General features: G+C 31.6%; 1 protein-coding gene across 3 annotated transcripts in view; it reads right to left on the bottom strand.

The window, feature by feature from the left end:
* Positions 1 to 20,539, bottom strand: part of slc4a11 (solute carrier family 4 member 11) — a 403,848-nt gene that overhangs the window by 17,911 nt on the left and 365,398 nt on the right. For all 3 annotated transcript variants that reach the window (XM_030126744.1, XM_030126745.1, XM_030126746.1), the window contains one exon: positions 9,603 to 9,776. In XM_030126744.1, the coding sequence (XP_029982604.1) occupies positions 9,603 to 9,776 (174 nt within the window). The remainder of the gene's footprint in view (positions 1 to 9,602; positions 9,777 to 20,539) is intronic.

Here is a 20,539-nt window from a genome sequence, read left to right as displayed (position 1 = left end):
TATAACCTTGGCTTCTTCCTACTCCATTCTGGACATAAAGTGTTGTTAAGGAGCCACAATGAAATAGTTTTTTTTTTTTTTTTTCTGTTGGTGAAATTATTGCCTTCAATATTCTACAGTGTTCTGTTTAAAATTGTAATTTCTTTTAGCTTTTTGTTCAGCTTTATATTTTAATCCGACTTCTGTTCGAAATAAAGTTTATCATTAATTGACATTATATCAGTTATACTGTACATTATTTTTTTTACTGTATTTGAGTTAATGTGTTGACATGTGGGGAAATACTAACAAAAAACAATGTACACATAATAATAATTAACATAATAATTTATGCAGGATATACAGACCATACAAATGAAATCTTTCAAAAAAAAAAAAAAACAGTTGGACGCTGGACGTACCTGTCCTGGGTTTTCTTATCAGGGTTCGTGCACATTTTCCTGTCCAAATAAATGTGGGTTTTCTAAACCGAATTTACAGCATTTGAGGGAAATAAGTGTTTGTCAAACTGCGACTGTGGTTAAAAGTTTTATTTCGCATAATCAACAGCCGTATTTCTATTGTAATCTAAACCGATGTCACACACAAAAAAAGTTTTGATTTAATTGAATATAAAATAAATTACTGACCTATTCTTTTTTATGGACTGTATACATTAGTCATATTGAACTGGGGTCAATATGGAAACAATATAACCTTGGCTTCTTCCTACTCCATTCTGGACATAATGTGTTGTTAAGGAGCCAAAATGATTTTTTTGTTGGTGAAATTATTGCCTTCAATATTCTACAGTGTTTTGTTAAAAATTGTAATTTCTTTTAGCTTTTTGTTCAGTTTTATATTTTATTCCGACTTCTGTTCGAAATAAAGTTTATCATTATCATCAATTGACATTATATCTGTTATACTGCACATGATTTTTTTTTACTGTATTTGAGTTAATGTGTTGACGTGTGGGGAAATACTAACAAAAACCAATATACACACAACATTTACAATGCAGAAAAAGGCCATTAGACGAATAATTTACACAAGATATAGAGACCATACAAATGAACTCTAACAAAAACAGCACAACTAATATTTAAAGCAAGACAACATTTACTTCAAAATAAAATCTATCTATCTATCTATCTATCTATCTATCTATCTATCTATCTATCTATCTATCTATCTATCTATCTATCTATCTATCTATCTATCTATCTATCTATCTATCTATCTATCTATCTATCTATCTATCTATCTATCTATCTATCTATCTATCTATCAGATTGGCCAGTGCATTGATGATTAAATAATGTGTTAATCGCGGCTTCTTAAAAAACCCAAACTTATTTCTGTGACTCCAAAATTTTTTTTTTCCTTCCCAAGTGATTTATCTCCATTTATTATAATATAATCCTCTGCATTTCACATTTTTCACTGATATTTTTCAATATTCAATTCAATGATGATGTATATGTTAATAAAACTAAAAAAATGAGGACAAAGGGACTTTTTTTTTTTTAACAAAACACATGATTTACAACATGAAAACAAGTGTCTCCATCCACTATTATTTGTCAAACTCCATGGGACTTTCCACCTATATGACATCAAACTGAATATCTAACCAAACAAGCAAGATGCAAGACATCTGAGGATGTTTTTCACCAATTTCAGTTTTTAAAAAAAAAATTGATCGACTAATCAAAAAGTGGTGCCAGGCACAACAAACCCCACTACGCGCATGTACTGTAGCTTTTTTTTTTTGTAGTTATTTTATGTCTTTTAATCTATACTTGTATTTTATTCTGTTATTTCATTTTTAGCTTACCGGCTGACAGGCCATGAGCTATTGTCATCGTCTGTTGTCGTCTGTCGTCCGTTACAAAAATTTCAATCGTCTTCTTCTCCCAAACTACAACTCCAATTCACTTCAAACTTGGTATATAGCTTCTTTATGATGATGTCAACAAAAGTTAGTGAAATTATTTCGATCCAGATCTGATTCTGGATTTGGTGCGACTTTGAAAAATTTCCCCATTATAACAGATAGGAAGTGGATCGATGCAATAACTCAGTAAATATAAATGATATGCAGTGTAAATTTCTACAGTCCAGCCCTGATGGGGAGATGACCAAAACATAATGTCCACATGCTGATCAGGATCTTCTTCTGGATCCGGGAACTTACGGAAAATTTAACATGGGCTCTTATGGGGAAAAAATTTCAATCGTCTTTTTCTCTCAAACTCCAGTTCTGATTGACTTCAAACTTGGTATACAGCTTCTGTATGATGATGTCAGCACAAGGTATTGAAATTATTTGGATCCAGATCTGATTCTGCATTTGGTGCGACTTTGACAAATTTTCCCATTATAACAGATAGGAAGTGGATTGATCCAATAAATCAGTATCAATGATATCAAGTTGGAATTAGAATTTTTTACAGATCTGATTGGAATATGACCAAAACATGGACTATTTCTGTAATATAATAAATACACAGAACTGGGTGATAATAAATGGCATCTGGATACATTTCCCAAAGCTTTTAATTTGGCTGGTAAGCTACAGGGCCATTGGTCCTATTTTTTATTTATTCCTCTGTATAGCACTTTGGTCCACTGTGGCTGTTTTAAAGTACATTATATATAAAGTTGGATTGGATTGCATTATTTTGGCATTGATCCAGCTGATTTCATCTTGTCTGTGCATGTGCCGATGTCCATGTAGACAAATCTGGCCATTATAAGTAAATAGGAATAAATAAAGGTTGTAAAAATTTGAACTTTGACCTATTTTTCAGGGGGCAATACCCTTGCCTCCCCTTTCAGGTGGCGTGGTAATAAAATAAACAAAAACATATAAAACAAGTGGTGCCAGGCAAAACAAACCCCACCCCTCGCATGTATTTCACCCGTTACACTGGTCTACAATTTTTTAGAAATGATTTGCTTCAGACATTAAATGTGCTAAATGTTACGTATTTTAATAAGATTAATTGGAAAATAAATGACAAAAGTGCCGGTTTGCTGATGTTTTCAAGGTATATGATTAAGTGTTATTACACATATATATTGGTTTATGTACATTTATATAATAGTTTTATAAATCTTCCACTAAATAGAACCTGTAAAGTGAATGTATTCTAATGTGCAGACAGTGTTTTGAAGTAGATCTTGTAGCTCTGAGACAAATATTCCTTTTGAGTCAAACCCATTCTCTCCTTAATTCTTGAATTTCACATTTTGACCCAAGGCTGTATCTTGGAAAGTTCAGCCAACCAGCATTTTTGACTTGATTTTTCTTTATCAGTGACTCTCATGTGGTAAAAATTTCATTACTTTTATTCTGGAAGCATTTTCCTTGTAGACCAGTGTTATAACAGTGGTTCCCAACTTTTTTTGGCTCGTGACCCCATTTTAACACCACAAATTTCTGGTGACCCCAGACATTCAAAAAGGAGACATTTTTTTGCTAAAATTAATTTGTTTTTGATCATGTAATAGTTTGCTATACTATGTTGCAAATAAATGTTAATTTTAGATGACATTTAGTCTATATAATGTATATTATTATGGACGGAGGCAGAAAATCCAGGTGTAGATTACTGCACAAAGTGAGAATTTGATTTTCCTTGGTCAGGATATGTACAGTCAGTCCAGCTTGGATTTACAAGGCTGACAATTAATACTGAACAAACAAGAACTCAAACTATGAATTATGAAAGAGCTGCAGCATCTGAAACTGACCACAATGAACATTTGACAGATAAACAGAACCACAGTGCTTCAGTTTCAGACTCACAGTTTGTCATGTCTTTTATGGATTGGGATTATCTCTGTCAACTCACCATATATTTTTTATTAGTAATTTTTTTTTTTTAATCAATTATGAGAAATTTCAAGCGATGCCATTTGAATTCCAGGTGACCCCACGTGGGGTCCCGACCCCAAGCTTGAAAAACACTGCATTGTAAGTAAATGGGATGATTTAAAAAAAAAAAAAAAAAAAAAAAAAAATCATAAAAATGTGACCTTTGACCTACTTTTCCCAAAATGTACTGACATCTATTTGGGGTCACTAGCAATCTATAAACCCAATTTGGTATGAATTAAACCAATAGCTTTGCTGGTAAAGTGTTGGTGGGGTGATTAATTGCAAAAACATTCGACAGATGAACTGACAATGAAACTCCTCAGTGGCAGCTCTGTTCTTACACATGCATAGGCTCAAAAGTAGGTCAGAAAAAAGTCCAATTTTACCCTAATGTTCCACTATTAAGGATAAAAGAAGTCCCGTCAGAATAAAAGCACCTCAAGTAACCTCGTCAATTAGATGAGACTGAACTGATCAGAAGGAATTTTCAATCAGGTCGAGAGGGTTGTTGTAAATCTTTGATAATTCGTTTAATAAGAAAATATTAGCACCTAATAATCACGTAAACACTTGACTCAAGTGTTTTTCTGATTCTTTCTGCACATGTTCGCTCCTGGTTAGAACATTAGGAGACGAAAAAAAAAAACCCCAAAAAAAACTGGCCTTTTATTTGTTGTTGGAAACCTTAAAAGATTCAAGGATTGTCGAACGCCTCGATGGTCGAGAGGCTCCAAACAACAAACATGCGAATCAAATGAGTGCTCGAAAAGTTTAATGAAGCTGAAAAACCACAGAGCCACTAAATAAATGAAAAACAGCTGGAAAAAAAAGCGAAGGCCAGACAAATCTGAAGGCTAAGAGTAAAAGTAAATAGAACGGCGTCATGTCAGAAGAAGTTGGGCTCTGAGTATGTGAAGGGGCAAACACAAAATTATTTTGCATCCATGGAAACTGCAGCTACTGTCATTTTATCTTTAATCCTGTTTCTTTCACCTTCTTATCTTGAGCAATGTTGCATCTGTTAGTAAAACTAGGCGAGAGTAGTGAAAACAAAAAAAAAAATTAATTAATATCTCCTCTTATACATGCAATCTGAGTTTTGTGGAACATCTCAGGGGGTGTGAGATGCTTAAAACAGCAGGATATGAAAGATTTCTGCAGCTTGAGGTACATTTTTTTTTCTCCATAGTTGCTTGAACCTCCACTGTGATTTCTAATAAAGTGTCCGCTATTTTTGTCACGACTTTCCCAAGTGATTTATCACCACTTCTTATCATATTATCCTCTGCATTTTGCTCTTTTCAGTGAAAATCTGGTATTTTTCCATATTAAATGCACTGATTATGTAGATGTGCATAAGAAGTCAGAGTAAATTCAAAGGTTATTGGATCAAATCAGAAAAAAAAAAAATGCTGAAAAAGTTATTTCCCTCATAGCTGCTTGAATCTTCACAGAGATTTCCAATAAACTGTAAGAAAATGACTTCTTGGTTGAACAGTCAGGATTGGTATGAAATTAAATAACCTCGAGCCGGTGCTTTTAGCTAATTTCTCACAGAATATCCCTTATAAATATATTCCAAACATGTACATTGACATACTTTATAGAATCCTGTGTTCTTCCATACATTATAAGTCCATTACCTCCGATAAGGTTGCATATAATATATTATATTGTAATGTAAACTGATGCCACACAAACATAGTGTTAGTTATTATGAATATGAGCTAAAAAAATTACCTGATTAATCAATTACAATATTAATTGGTAAGTATATTGTTGATTAATTGCAGCTTCTTAACCCTTAAAGACCCACAGCTATTTTTGTCACAACAGTGATTTATCATCTTTTATTAGACTATAATATTATCCTCTGCATTTTGCATTTTTCAGGGAAAATCAAGTACATTTCTCTATTTAATCCACTAATTATATAGATCTCAGAGTAAATTCAAAGGTTATGGGATCAAATTAAAAAAAAAAAAAAAAAAAAACTTCAGAAAAAGTCATTTTCTTTATTTTCACCAATAAACTGTCAGAAAATGACTCCTAGGTTGAACAGTCAGGGATGGTATGAAATTAAATAACCATGAGCTGGTGCTTTTAGCTAATTTCTCACAGAATATCCCTTATAAATATATTCCAAACATTTATATTGACATACTTTTTAGAATCCTGTGTTGTTCCATACATTATAAGTCCATTATCTGCAATTTGGTTACATTAATATATTATATGTAATGTAAACTGATGCCACACAAACATAGTGTTAGTTATGAATATGAGCTAAAAAAATTACCTGATTAATCAATTACAATATTAATTGGTAAGTATATTGTTGATTAATTGCAGCTTCTCAACCCTTAAACACCCACAGCTATTTTTTTTTTCTTTCCCAAGTGATTCATTACCATTTATTATAATATTATCCTCTGCATTTTGCATTTTTCAGGGAAAATCAAGTACATTTCTCTATTTAATCCACCAATTATATAGATCTCAGAGTAAATTCAAAGGTTATGGGATCAAATTAAAAAAAAAAAAAAAACTTCAGAAAAAGTCATTTTCTTTATTTTCACCAATAAACTGTTGGAAAATGACTTCTTGGTTGAACAGTCAGGGATGGTATGAAATTAAATAACCATGAGCTGGTGCTTTTAGCTAATTTCTCACAGATTATCCTTTAAAAATGTATTTCAAACATTTATATTGACATACTTTTCAGAATCCTGTGTTATTCCATATATTATAAGTCCATTATCTGTAATTAGGTTACATATAAGTGTGTGAAATAAGTGTAACTAGGACTGTGGTAAATGTTAAAAGCTGCAAAAATGATCGGATTAATCAAATACAATATTAATTGGTAAGTATATTGATGATTAATTGCAGTTTCTTAACCCTTAAACACCCACAGCTATTTTTGTCACAACTTTCCCAAGTGATTTAATACCATTTATTATAATATTATCCTCTGCATTTTGCATTTTTCAGGGAAAATCAAGGAAATTTTTCTATTCAATCCACCGCTTAGGTACATTTCAGAGTAAATTAAAAGACTATTGGATCAAATCAGGAAAAAAAAAGTTGGAAAAAGTCATTTTCTTCACAGTTGCTTGAATCTCCAATAAACTGAAAATGACTTCTTGGTTGTACAGTCAGAGTTGGTATGAAATTAAACAACCACTATTTGGTGCTTTTAGCTAATTTCTCACAGATTATCCTTTAAAAAATATCTTCCAAACATTCACACTGACATACTTTTTAGAATCCTGTGTTATTCCATATATTATAAGTCCATTATCTCCAATTAGGTTACATATAAATGTGAAATAAATGTAATTAGGACTGTGGTAAATGTTAAAAGGTTAACCTTTATTTCCCATAAACAGCCTAATTTCTGTTATAATGTAAATCGATGCCACACAGAGTTTGTTATTATGAATATGCGCTGAAAACTTATCTTAATAATCAATTCTAAAATTAATTGGTAAGTATACTGATGATTAATTGCAGCTTCTTATCTCTTAAACACCCACAGCTATTTTTGTCATGGCCTCCAAATTATTATTTTTGTCTTTCCAGAGTGATTTATTAGCATTTATTATCATATTATCTTCTGCATTGTGCATTTTTCAGTAAAAATCAAGTAAATTTCTCTGCAATTAGGAAGTTGAAAATGTTGAAAAAAGTTATTTTCTTCATAGTTGATTTAATCTCCAGCATAATTTCTGTCAGGGTTATAATAAAATATAATATATATAATATATTGTAATGTATATCGATGCCACACAAACACAGTGTTTGTTACGATGAATTTGAGCTGAAAAAATTATCTGATTAATCAATTACAATATTAATTGGTAAATATACTGATGAGTTATTGCAGTTTCTTAACCCTTAAACACCCACAGCTATTTTTGTCACAACGTTCCCAAGTGATTTATCACCATTTATTATAGTATTATCTGCTGAATTTTGCATTTTTCTGTGAAAATCAAGTACATTTCTCTGTAATTAGGACTGTGGTAAATGTTAAAAAATGTTGAAAAAAGTCATTTTCTTCATAGTTGCTTGAATCTCCAGCATAATTTCTGTCAGGGTTATAATAATATATAACATATGGGTCAAGTCACACGCCTATTGACTTTAAATCAAAAAATTAGAATTGATGTAATGATTTCAAACTTTTTGGAGTTCAATAGTATAACATCTTAAGTTTCTAAATCCATTAAAATTTTTGGCAAAAAAGGATTTTCAAGAAAATGACAGAACTTTTTAAATGAACTAAATTCAGTCCCTCGGAAAGTTCTGTAAGAATGAATAATAACATAACTTATCATTGGTTTAATTTGAAATCTCAATCATATATTTCTGTTTTCAATATAGTTTTATGACCTTTTATACACCCTTTTATCATTATAAAAATCATTTTGTCTGAAAAATTGGTGTGAATTGCTTTTTTAAGCATTTTAATATCAGATGGTGCCGGTTATGTAGGGAATTTCACTTTTCTGAAAAAACATGTTTTTTTTTTTAAATCACTAATTAATCAAATGAGCTAAACCAATGGAAATTTCTGAAAGTAAGCATTTAACCCTCTGCTTAAGCATGGCTTCATTGGAATTTAAGATTATTTTGTCACTAATCTAAAAAAAAGATTTATTTTTTTTCCCTACATAACCAAAAATAGGTCTCGACATGAAATATCTAGCTTCTGAAGGATTTTTTTCTTTCACTTTCTATAGATTTAACTTTTCAAATCAATAATTATTCTATTCTATTCTATTCTATTCTATTCTATTCTATTCTATTCTATTCTATTCTATTCTATTCTATAATATTAGGCTCTGCATTTTGCATTTTTCAATGAAAATCAGGTATTTTTCAATATTTAATCCACTGATCATGAACATGTTCATAAAAGATCAGATTGAATTCAAAGGTTATTGGATCAAATCAGGAAAAAAAAGTTGAATGAAGTCATTTTCTTCATAGTTGCTTGAATCTCCACCGTAATTTCTGTCAGGGTTATAATAATATATAACATATATAATATATTAGGCTCTGCATTTTGCATTTTTCAATGAAAATCAGGTATTTTTCAGTATTTAATCCACTGACCATGAACATGTTCATAAAAGCTCAGATTGAATTCAAAGGTTATTGGATCAAATCAGGAAAAAAAAGTTGAATAAAGTCATTTTCTTCATAGTTGCTTGCCTCTCTATTGTAATTTCTGTTGAAAAATGACTTCTTGGTTGAACAGTCAGGTTTATTATAAAATTAAATAACCACGAGCTGGTGCTTTTAGTTAATTTTATCACAGAATATCCCTTATAAATATTTTGAAACCATTTACATTGACATACTTTTTAGAATCCGGTGTTATTCCATACATTATAAGTCTATTATCTCCAATTAGGTTACATATAAGATCCCCCTCTGCCCTATTTATTGCACTTTACTACTCAAGTAATCCTGAATGATTGCTAATTACAATTTTGCACATCCCTGCATGGCCAGAATGATACACTTAATCCTCTCGCCTCTTTAAAAACTCCCTCACCTCTTCCACCCGGCGGGAAAATGCTTAGTTACATAGTAATCATGCAATCAGGGAAGAGCAGGATACAGTAGTCTGCAACACAAAATTACAGTCACCGCACACTCTGAAGACGACCTTTAATTGAGCGTTTGATTAGCGCCGGCGGTGAGACGGCGGGTAACTCACGTCTCGTAGAGGTGCCCCCCCTCCACGCGCTGCTCCACGAAAGCCAGCTGGCGCACATGGAGGGTGGAGTGGGGGAAGGCGGCGTGCATCCAGGGCAACCCCAGCACCGACATCAGTATGTTAATGAGCCCGGAGAGCATCAGGTCCCAGTGATACGCCGTGCCCTTCAGCAACCTGAGGAGGGATCAAACTGTTACGCACCGCAACACAACGGCAGCGGAGTGAACCGCAATAACAACCCAACAACCGGTCCCGAATTAGACCACACATGAACCACACATGACATCACTGATGAGGAGGAGAGCTGGACTGAGATGTTCAGGGTGTGTGTTGGTGTTCTTCATGCTCACTGTGTAAAGGTTTTTTTTTTTTTGTTTTCTTTAAGTGTTTTTAACCCATAAAGGCCCAGTGCTACTTTTGTGTCTGTGTGTAAGTTTGTCTCTCTATTTAGCCTTTCTTTTGTAATTTATCACCATTTATCGTAATATTACCCTCTGTTTTTCGCTTTTTTCAGTGTAAATAGTGTATTTTTCCCTATATTTCATTAACTGATCAAGTAGATGTTCATGAAAATTCAGAGTAAACTCAAAGGTTATTGTATCAAAATACAGAAAACAGTAGATACTCACATTTTCACAGTTTTATTTTTTCTCCTACTTATTTATCCTTATGTTACTTTGCAAAATTGTAAAACTGTTATTCTATTTTCTGATCTTATTTTTAGTTTTGTAATTTTATATTCACTCTATTCTTATTTTCTAAAGTCATGTTTTTTTGTTAATATTGCTGCACTGACTGGAGGAGACCTCCGAATTTCATTGTGCACACAATGACAATAAAGGCTATTCTATTCTATTCTATTCTATTCTATTCTATTCTATTCTATTCTATTCTATTCTATTCTATTTCTATCTAATACTATGTAATTCTATTCTATTCTATTCTATTCTATTCTATTCTATTCTATTTTATTCTCTTCTCTTCTATTCTATCTAATTCTATTCTATTTTATTCTCTTCTCTTCTCTTCTATCTAATTCTATTCTATTCTATTTTATTCTCTTCTCTTCTATTCTATCTAATTCTATTCTAATATTATTCTATTCTATCTAATTCTATTCTATTCTAATATTATTCTATTCTATTTATTCTATTCTATTCTATTCTATTCTATTCTATTCTATTCTATCTAATACTATCTAATATTATTCTATTCTATCTAATTCTATTCTATTCTATTCTATTCTATTCTATTCTATTCTATTCTATTCTATTCTATTCTATTCTATTCTTTTCTAATATTATTCTATTCTATTTATTCTATTCTATTCTATTCTATTCTATTCTATTCTATTCTATTCTATTCTATTCTATCTAATATTATTCTATTCTATCTAATTCTATTCTATTCTATTCTTTTCTTTTCTAATACTTTCTATTCTATTCTATTCTATTCTATTCTATTCTATTCTATTTTATTCTATCTAATACTATCTAATATTATTCTATTCTATTCTATCTAATTCTATTCTATTTTATTCTATTCTATTCTATTCTATTCTATTCTATTCTAATACTATCTAATACATTCTATTCTATTCTATTCTATTCTATTCTATTCTATTCTATTCTATTCTATTCTATTCTAATATTATTCTATTCTATTTATTCTATTCTATTCTATTCTATTCTATTCTATTCTATCTAATATTATTCTATTCTATCTAATTCTATTCTATTCTATTCTTTTCTAATACTTTCTATTCTATTCTATTCTATTCTATTCTATTCTTTTCTATTCTATTCTATTTTATTCTATCTAATACTATCTAATATTATTCTATTCTATTCTATCTAATTCTATTCTATTTTATTCTATTCTATTCTATTCTATTCTATTCTATTCTAATACTATCTAATACATTCTATTCTATTCTATTCTATTCTATTCTATTCTATTCTATTCTATTCTATTCTATTCTATTCTATTCTATCTAATATTATCTAATTCTATTCTATTCTATCTAATTCTATTCTATTCTATCTAATATTATCTAATTCTATTCTATTCTATTCTATTCTATTCTATTCTATTCTATTCTATTCTATTCTATTCTGGGCCACAGTAAAAACCCCAGACTGACTGAAAACACCCACATGAACACATGCGATCACAGACAGAAGTGGACACAGACAGTTTTGCATACAGTAATATTCCAAAGTGAGCACACATGACGTCTGTGGACAAACGGACCCACAAATCAAAAGGGCATCACTCTCCTAAGGTTAGCCATGCCCTTCAACACAACCTGAATAAACTCACTCGCTCGTAGGTTTTCAGCGCTCATTGTCTTCGGATGCAACAAGCGAGAAAAAGCCGCGTCCCTGTTGTGCGTCGTTTTCATATTTTAATCCGTATATCACTGATGATGACACGGGAAGCCGAGCGTGGTATTACAGTAAGTTTACGTCAAGGGAAAACGGCGACCTTTCCTCAGCACCAGGGTCTTCGTGTTAGTGAGGGATCACTGCAGCTGGTGTGCAGGCTCTGGGTGGTCACCTTAAAATACTGAACCGATCATGACACGACAGTAGAGACCCTGAAACATCCAAATAACAAAGATCTGTGTCCTCTGAGTGGGTCCTACGCTTGGAAATACATGATTCTGTGCTCATGTGGGTTTATGAGGGGAAATACATACGTGTGCTTGGTTTTATTTTGGTTAGAGGAGTGATATTTGGCCTTTTTTTTAAATGGAATTACGCATTTTCAAACATTTCCCGGTGGTCTACATAACCTATAGATCAGGGGTGTTAAACTCATTTTAATTCAGTTCCATATTCAGCTAAATTTGATCTGCAGTGGGCGGGACCAGAAAAATAAAAACAGAATAACCTATAAGTAACAACTCCAAATTTTTGTCTTTAAGTGTAAAAAACCCCCCAAAACATTAAATTATGAAAATACTTACTTTTATAAACTATCCAAAAAAAAAAACAAAACAAAAAAACTCAAAAAACTGAAATTTAAATTAAAACACGTAAGAAAATTTAGTGCAATTTTAACAATATTATTCCTCAACTTATCACTTCTGCGTGTGCATTATGGATCAGATCTACAAAGACACTAAACACTAAGTGACAGGCAGAAAAATTGTTAAAATTGTGCTTAGTTTTTTTTAGACATTTCAGGTTGTTTATATTTGTTCAGGTTATTCACATTTTATTGTTACAGGATAGTTTGTAAATGTAAATATTTTCATAATTTAATGTTATTTTTTGCACTAAAACAAAGAAAACAAATAAGCTGTTAATTCTAGATTTTTTGGGGGCTTAAGTCAAGATTTTTTGCTAAATTTGAGATTTTTTTGGCTTAATTGAAGATTTTTTTTTTTTACTTAACTGAAGATGTTTTTGGCTTAATTGAATTTTTTATTTACTTAATTGAAGACTTTTTTTGCTTACTTGAAGATTTTTTTTTACTTAATTGAAGATTATTTTTGGCTTAATTCAAGATTTTTTTTTTACTTAACTGAAGATTTTTCTGGCTTAATTCAAGATTTTTTGCTAAATTTGAGATTTTTTTTGGCTTAATTGAAGATTTTTTTTTTACTTAATTGAAGATTTTTTTTTCTTAACTGAAGATTTTTTTTACTTAATTGAAGATTTTTTTTTTTTTACTTAACTGAAGATGTTTTTGGCTTAACTGAATTTTTTATTTACTTAATTGCAGATTTTTTTTGGCTTACTTGAAGATTTTTTTTTACTTAATTGAAGATTTTTCTGGCTTAATTCAAGATTTTTTGCTAAATTTGAGATTTTTTTGGCTTAATTGAAGATTTTTTTTTTTTTTACTTAATTGAAGATTTTTTTTTCTTAACTGAAGATTTTTTTACTTAATTGAAGATTTTTTTTTCTTAACTGAAGATTTTTTTTACTTAATTGAAGATTTTTTTTTTTTTACTTAACTGAAGATGTTTTTGGCTTAATTGAATTTTTTATTTACTTAATTGAAGATTTTTTTTGGCTTACCTGAAGATTTTTTTTTTTTAATTGAAGATTTTTCTGGCTTAATTCAAGATTTTTTGCTAAATTTGAGATTTTTTTTTTTTGGCTTAATTGAAGATTTTTTTTTTTACTTAATTGAAGATTTTTTTGCTTAACTGAAGATTTTTTTTAACTTAATTGAAGATTTTTTTTTTTTACTTAACTGAAGATGTTTTTGGCTTAATTGAATTTTTTATTTACTTAATTGAAGATTTTTTTGGCTTACTTGAAGATTTTTTTTTACTTAATTGAAGATTTTTCTGGCTTAATTCAAGATTTTTTGCTAAATTTGAGATTTTTTTTGGCTTAATTGAAGATTTTTGTACTTAATTGAAGATTTTTTTTTTTTTTTGGCTTAATTCAAGATTCTTTTTACTTAATTGAAGATTTTTTTTTTTTTTTTGGCTTAATTCAAGATTTTTTCCTTAATTCAACCTTTTTTTTTTTTTTTTTTTTTTGCTTAATTAAATTCAAGACTGTGGAATTTTTGCACTTGGGAAAAACATCCCATGGGCCGAACTGGACCCTTTGGCGGGCTGCATGTTTAACACCCCTGTTGTAAATGCTCTGCTTGGGTCTGAATTCTTCATTAATTCAACTCCACAGGTCCATCTTCAACCCTATTTCTGAGTAATGACACCTGAAAGGTGGTTTGGAGCGCTGGCCCTTTAAATGCACATGAGCCACTTCAGGCTCCGCCCCCTCCAGGTTGTTGGCTGTGCTGCTCTGTCCTGTTCAACCAACAACTGAACATTTGAGGTAATCGGCTCAAAGTTTGGACATATGTTCAGTTTTCACTACAACCGCTGCTGCTGACAAACAATTATGTCGTACTCGGAGAAATGTTCGTCGGAAGTCTGGACCTTATACAGCGGTGTGCAAAAATTTTAGAACACTTGTCAAATCTTAAGAAACTGGTGGTTTATTTGTTCCCAGAGCCTGAATTTGACTTTTTTGCCATTGCAAAAGGTAAAGGTAAAGGTACTGAGAATATTTCACCTACAAATTTAGACTCAAAGTTGGACTCTGGCATCGCCATCTTCCTCACATCGAAAAACTGCGTTTGTAAGTTTGTGTAAATAAACTCTTGCTTTTGTTATTTCATCCAAGCAGAATTTGTGTGCAAGAATAAAGTTACGTCATCGTTGTCACTGTTGGGTACATGTTTTCAAATACCGAATTTCAAATGGATAACGTGATATCGGGTCGGCGGCTTTCATTGTACATGTCATTTTATGTTTACTTTTAATTGCAGTATTTCATTTTTACTTGGAATAAATTGGGTACAAAAAAATTGGCCCCTGCAGACACTGGGACTATAGTACATCATATGTAACACTGGTAGGAGGCAGGTAAAAATCAACACTCTTTGGAGTCATTTATTTATCAACATGTAGTGTTAAGTAGGTTTAACACTGGAAAAGGTATTTCTTAACACTTAACTCTTCAGTGTTGAATGTGAATAACACTATGGGTGTTACTTCTCACATAGTGTAAAACTTGACTGACACTAATTAGTGTAGTGTAGTGTAAAATATTAACTCTTACTAGAGTAAAGTTGACTCTGGAAATGTAACTCTATGTTCAGTGTAAATTTTATACTTTGTAGATAGGGACCACATGTTCACTGAGGTAGTGTTAAAATTAACTCTTTAAGTGTGATATATAAACACTGGTGATTTTACTGTGCATGTGGAATTTTAATAATAATCTCCGTGTTATTTAATGTTTTATGTATTTGTAGATAAACGGTGATCTGTAAGTTGTGATTCACATGTATAAATGGTAAACTAAAGTGTAATATTGTTAACATTTCACTTATTTTACTAAAGAATTTTCAGGTTGTTCATGTTATGTTCAAGTACAATTCGTAGATGTAAACGTTTTCATTACGGAATGTGCTTTTTTCACTCCAAAGTTCTTATCCTATTATTTATATTATTTTACCGGTTCGGCTCACTTTAGATCATATCAGGCTGAATGTGGACCCTGAACTAAAATGAGTTTGACACCCCTGATTTACATGTGTTGATAGAATTAGTTGATCGACAGGTATTAAGTAGATGCTTTTGGTCGGTGGCAGCGGTTTAGGGCTTTAACCCTTTCATGCATACTGGTCACTCCAGTGGACAGTTCTTCTCCAGCTGTTCTCTTGTATATTCATGGATTTTATTGTTTTAGTTCCATATCAGCTGACACAGTGAACGCTTATGCATCATCCCATACAGTGCATTTCATACCATTACTGTAACTATGCTGTTCTAGATAAACCTGATCTGGAGTAACATGTTTACGTGTAAATCAACAAACAAAACAGGGGTTTTTTGTGCATATTATCTCCATGAAATGAATAATAACTAGTATTAGAGTATGTTAAAATGTAGGAAAACATCTGATTAGCAGCATTAAAAATGTTTTTAATTCATACTTTTCCATATCACTTTCTGATATTAGGTTTTAAATACATGTTTCTTTGCTTCAAAAATTAAATGCACGGGGTCCGGCTGAGGGGACAGTTTTGTAACTCCTTAAAAAAAAACAAAAAAAACAAACAAAACTGAATCACATGGTTTTTTCATGCCTAAACTGGAATAAAAACACTAAAATATCGTGACCAAGGTTCTCATAATTGCATGAAAGGCTTGAAGGTGGAAATTTCAGTTCAGAAATCAACGGATGACAAAGCGAACACTGGTTCTGATGGACGACTTCCATATTTATTTGCTGCCACCGTTGATGAAGAGTGAGAGGTGAGCGTCTTCACCACTAGATGTCACTACACACTGAAGCTTTAAGACGGTGAAGTAGCTGGAATCATCCTGTGTAAAATCCTGCGGTAAATCTAATCAAAACCTTGGTCCACTCTCCAATGTCATTTATTTATTTATTTATTTATTTATTTACAGGGTGGGGAAGCAAAATTTACAATGAACATTTAGTTGTTTTTTCTCAGCAGGCACTACGTCAATTGTTTTGAAACCAAACATATACTGATGTCATAATCATACCTAACACTATTATCCATACCTTTTCAGAAACTTTTGCCCATATGAGTAATCAGGAAAGCAAACGTCAAAGAGTGTGTGATTTGCTGAATGCACTCGTCACACCAAAGGAGATTTCAAAAATAGTTGGAGTGTCCATAAAGACTGTTTATAATGGAAAGAAGAGAATGACTATGAGCAAAACTATTATGAGAAAGTCTGGAAGTGGAGGAAGCAACAAAAAATGTACCAAAGCTTTTATTAAAGCTCTCAAATCCAAAATCCTAAAGGATCCAAACAAATCCATGAGAAAAATGGCAATAGAACTTGAGGTAGACAACAAGACCGTTAGAAATGCAGTAAAATATGATTTGAAGTTCAAATCTTACACAAGAACACCAAAACACTTGTTGACAACAGCAACAAATCCAACTTTAGCAATTTTTGGGAATCATGTTTATGGCCGCCTTCTAGCCCAGATCTAAACCCTCTGGATTATGTTATTTGGGGCGTTTTAGAACATGCTACCAATAGAACATCACACAGCAATGTCGACTTTCTTAAAGATACTATTAAAGAAGAATGGGAGAAGTTGTCACCTGAATATTTGAGGAACACTTGCGCAAGTTTCAGGAAGCGTGTGAAGGCAGTTATTGAGAAAGAAGGAGGACACATAGAATAAAAACATTTTCTATGATGTACATTTTCTTGTGGCAAATAAATTGTCATGACTTTCAATAAACTAATTGGTCATACACTGTCTTTCAATCCCTGCCTCAAAATATTGTAAATTTTGCTTCCCCACCCTGTATTTCGAACATGCAAAAAATAAAAACAAAACAAAACATTCAAATGGACAGAATCTATCTCCAAGCACATACAAGTCTGAATTTTGCATGGTCGAAAAGGAGTAGGAAGAAGTATAAACTTACTTAATCCTACCCCTCAGTGCTTTTACACCTTTATCACTAACTTGACACAAGAGTCAAACAATACTATTTTCCTAATTTTAACATCAAACCACAACAAATACATAATGCAGTAACTGAGTTACACCCAATAATATGTTCGTGGCAGTGCAGTCATACAAACAGACTCAACAATTCAACCATTTTCTTCAGTAATTACAGCAGATTTATCAGTGCAACATCATCCCTAAACAAACTGGCCTCATTGTCATTCTTAAATACTGTACCTCTCAAGAATCATCTTTTTTTAAACTGAATTATGTTTGATATTTGTTTTCTCTCCACACACAATTTGTTCCACAATTTTACTCCACAGATGCTAATACAGAAACTTTTTAACGTAGTGCGTACTTTATGAATCTTTAAATTTAACTTTCCCCTTAAATCATAGCCTCCCTCTCTTTCACAAAACATTTCTTGAATATTGCCTGGCAGTAAGTTATTCTTTGCTTTATACATTATTTGAATAGTTTTGAATTCCACAAGGTCAATGAGTTTTAAAGTTTTAGATTGTAAAAATAGTGGATTTGTGTTCACGAAAACCAACATTGTGAATGATTCTTATAGCTCTTATTTGCAGTAGAAAAAGTCTTTGTAATGAACTTGTATATGCATTTCCCCATATCTCCAAACAGTAACTTAAATAGGGTAAGATCAATGAATTATACAAAATCTGAAGGGATTTTTGATCTAATATCCCCTTTGCTCTGGCCAGGACTGAGATGCTTCTGGATAGTTTGTTTTGTACATGTTTTATGTGAGGTTTCCAGCAAATTTTATCATCTTTCACAGTTTTTAAGCGGTATGCAGCCCTCACATGCAAGGAAACATTCAAAGAAACAGTGTTTCAGGAGGTAAGTTTTGTCTGTTTTTTCTTGTTTTATTATTATTTTCTTTTGGTGGAAAGGAATCTGAGCCCAGCCCCTGCCAACACGTCTGGTCATTTCCGTTTAACTTGGAACTGAGCCTCTGCCGCTACAGTAGAAATGAATCCAGTTAAATATTTAACATTTTCCAGCCAAGAAGAGAAGTTAGTGTAGCTGTTCAGAACCGTACGTCCTTCAGCCCTGATAGAATGGACACTATGTGGACAAAAGTATGTGGACGCGTTGAATTCAGGTGTTTCTTTTCTAACAGGGGTCTGGGATACAAAACAATAACGACTAATATTATAATATAGTTTTATATTGGGATAAATATCATTCTATTGTATTGGTTAGTTTTATTTAAATAGTTACGTTTGCTTCAAAAATGCCTCAGAGATGGTTTTTTTTTACTTTATTTCTCTCAACATTAATTTTTCCCCAGCTGTTTTTGGTTCCATTTGTTTCTTTGTTTCATTGTTTGTTTGTTTGTTAACACTTCAGTGGCAAAACTATTGGTTGAATTCATACCAAATTGGGTTTATAGATTGCCATTGACGCAAAATAGATGTCATTACATTTTGGGAAAAGTAGGTCAAAGTTCAAATTTTTTAATGAATTTTCAAACTCTTTTTTTCCCTATTTACATACAATGAGTGAAAGTTCAAATTGCTATAAAAACATCACTTTCAATTCAATTTACTTCAAATTCGGAACAGATATAGAGGTAATTCATACGCTGACATCAGCACATGCACAGACATGATGACATCATTTGGATCGATGCCAAATTAAGCTACAATACGTGCGAGGGGTGGGGTTTGTTGTGCTTGGAACCACTTTTTTTTTTTTCTTTTTTAATCCATGACTGGGATTTTAAATGTTCTTCCTCTAAATCTCTAAAATATTTTTCATGCTGTGACTGTAAAAAATAATTTTCTACCAAAACTAACCATCTATTTTCTTCAGATCTGACTTAGAAAGAAAAATGTCCCGTTAAACTTTAAGGAAATATTGATATTTATTTGTTAAATCATCATGAACAGGACATCTTACAGCTGTAGCCATGATGTGTCCCAATACTTTTGTCCACATAGTTTATAAAACTCAATAGTCTTTTAAAAATTTAAACAAAACTATCCAATGCAATGATATTTATCCGAATATAAAACTACATTATATATTTGTCATTATTGTTTTGTATCCCAGACCAATGTTAGAAAAGAAACACCTGAATTCAATGTGTCCACATACTTTTTTTTTTTTTTTTTTTTAACACATATCTTTATTAAGGTTTTAACACAATACATATGTTTTCTGACATGAATTGGTAATACTGTGTGGGTCTCCCTTGAGCATAAACCACCAGAACCCCCCGCCCCCCCCAAGACTAGACCACCTCTGAATTTTTGAAACAGCAGTTAAAGTAAATAACGAAATAATAAACGCGTCCCAATACGTTTTTTTTTTGTTTTTTTTTAACACATATCTTTTTTAAGGTTTTAACACAATACATATCTTTTCTGACATGAATTGGTAATATTGTGTGGGTCTCCCTTGAGCATATAACCCCCCCCCCCCCCAAAGACTAGACCACCTCTGAATTTTTGAAACAGCAGTGAAAGTAAATAACGAAATGATAAACGTGTCCCAATACTTTTTGTTTTCTTTTTGGTAACACTTTACTTGAAGGTCTAGTTTATAATGCATTAAGCGCACATTCATAGGACATTATAATGCACTTATAATGCATTATAAAAGTCATTACAACAGTTTATGATCATGGACAACAACTTCTACCAAGGTTAATAAAGTATTATAAGTGTAGGCATAATGTATTATAAATTCAGCTTTCATTATGTGTTATACATCCATTCCAAAGCAGTGTGAAGGAATTTATTTTTTTAGGTGGGGAACTTTTGTTAGGTTTTGTCACTGGTCTCTATACTCATCTATTTTAGGGATTTCATATTTATTAAAAAAAAAAAAGTATGTGTTTGAATTAACAGATTTAGAGCTGCCACATTATTTTTTATTTATGTATAAAACAACATGTAACACTTCTATTTACTGTCT

Source organism: Sphaeramia orbicularis, chromosome 22, assembly GCF_902148855.1.
Source record: "Sphaeramia orbicularis chromosome 22, fSphaOr1.1, whole genome shotgun sequence".
Classification (NCBI taxonomy): domain Eukaryota; kingdom Metazoa; phylum Chordata; class Actinopteri; order Kurtiformes; family Apogonidae; genus Sphaeramia; species Sphaeramia orbicularis.
The sequence above is the reverse complement of the archived record's forward strand: the minus strand, read 5'-3'. Positions and strand labels throughout refer to the sequence as shown.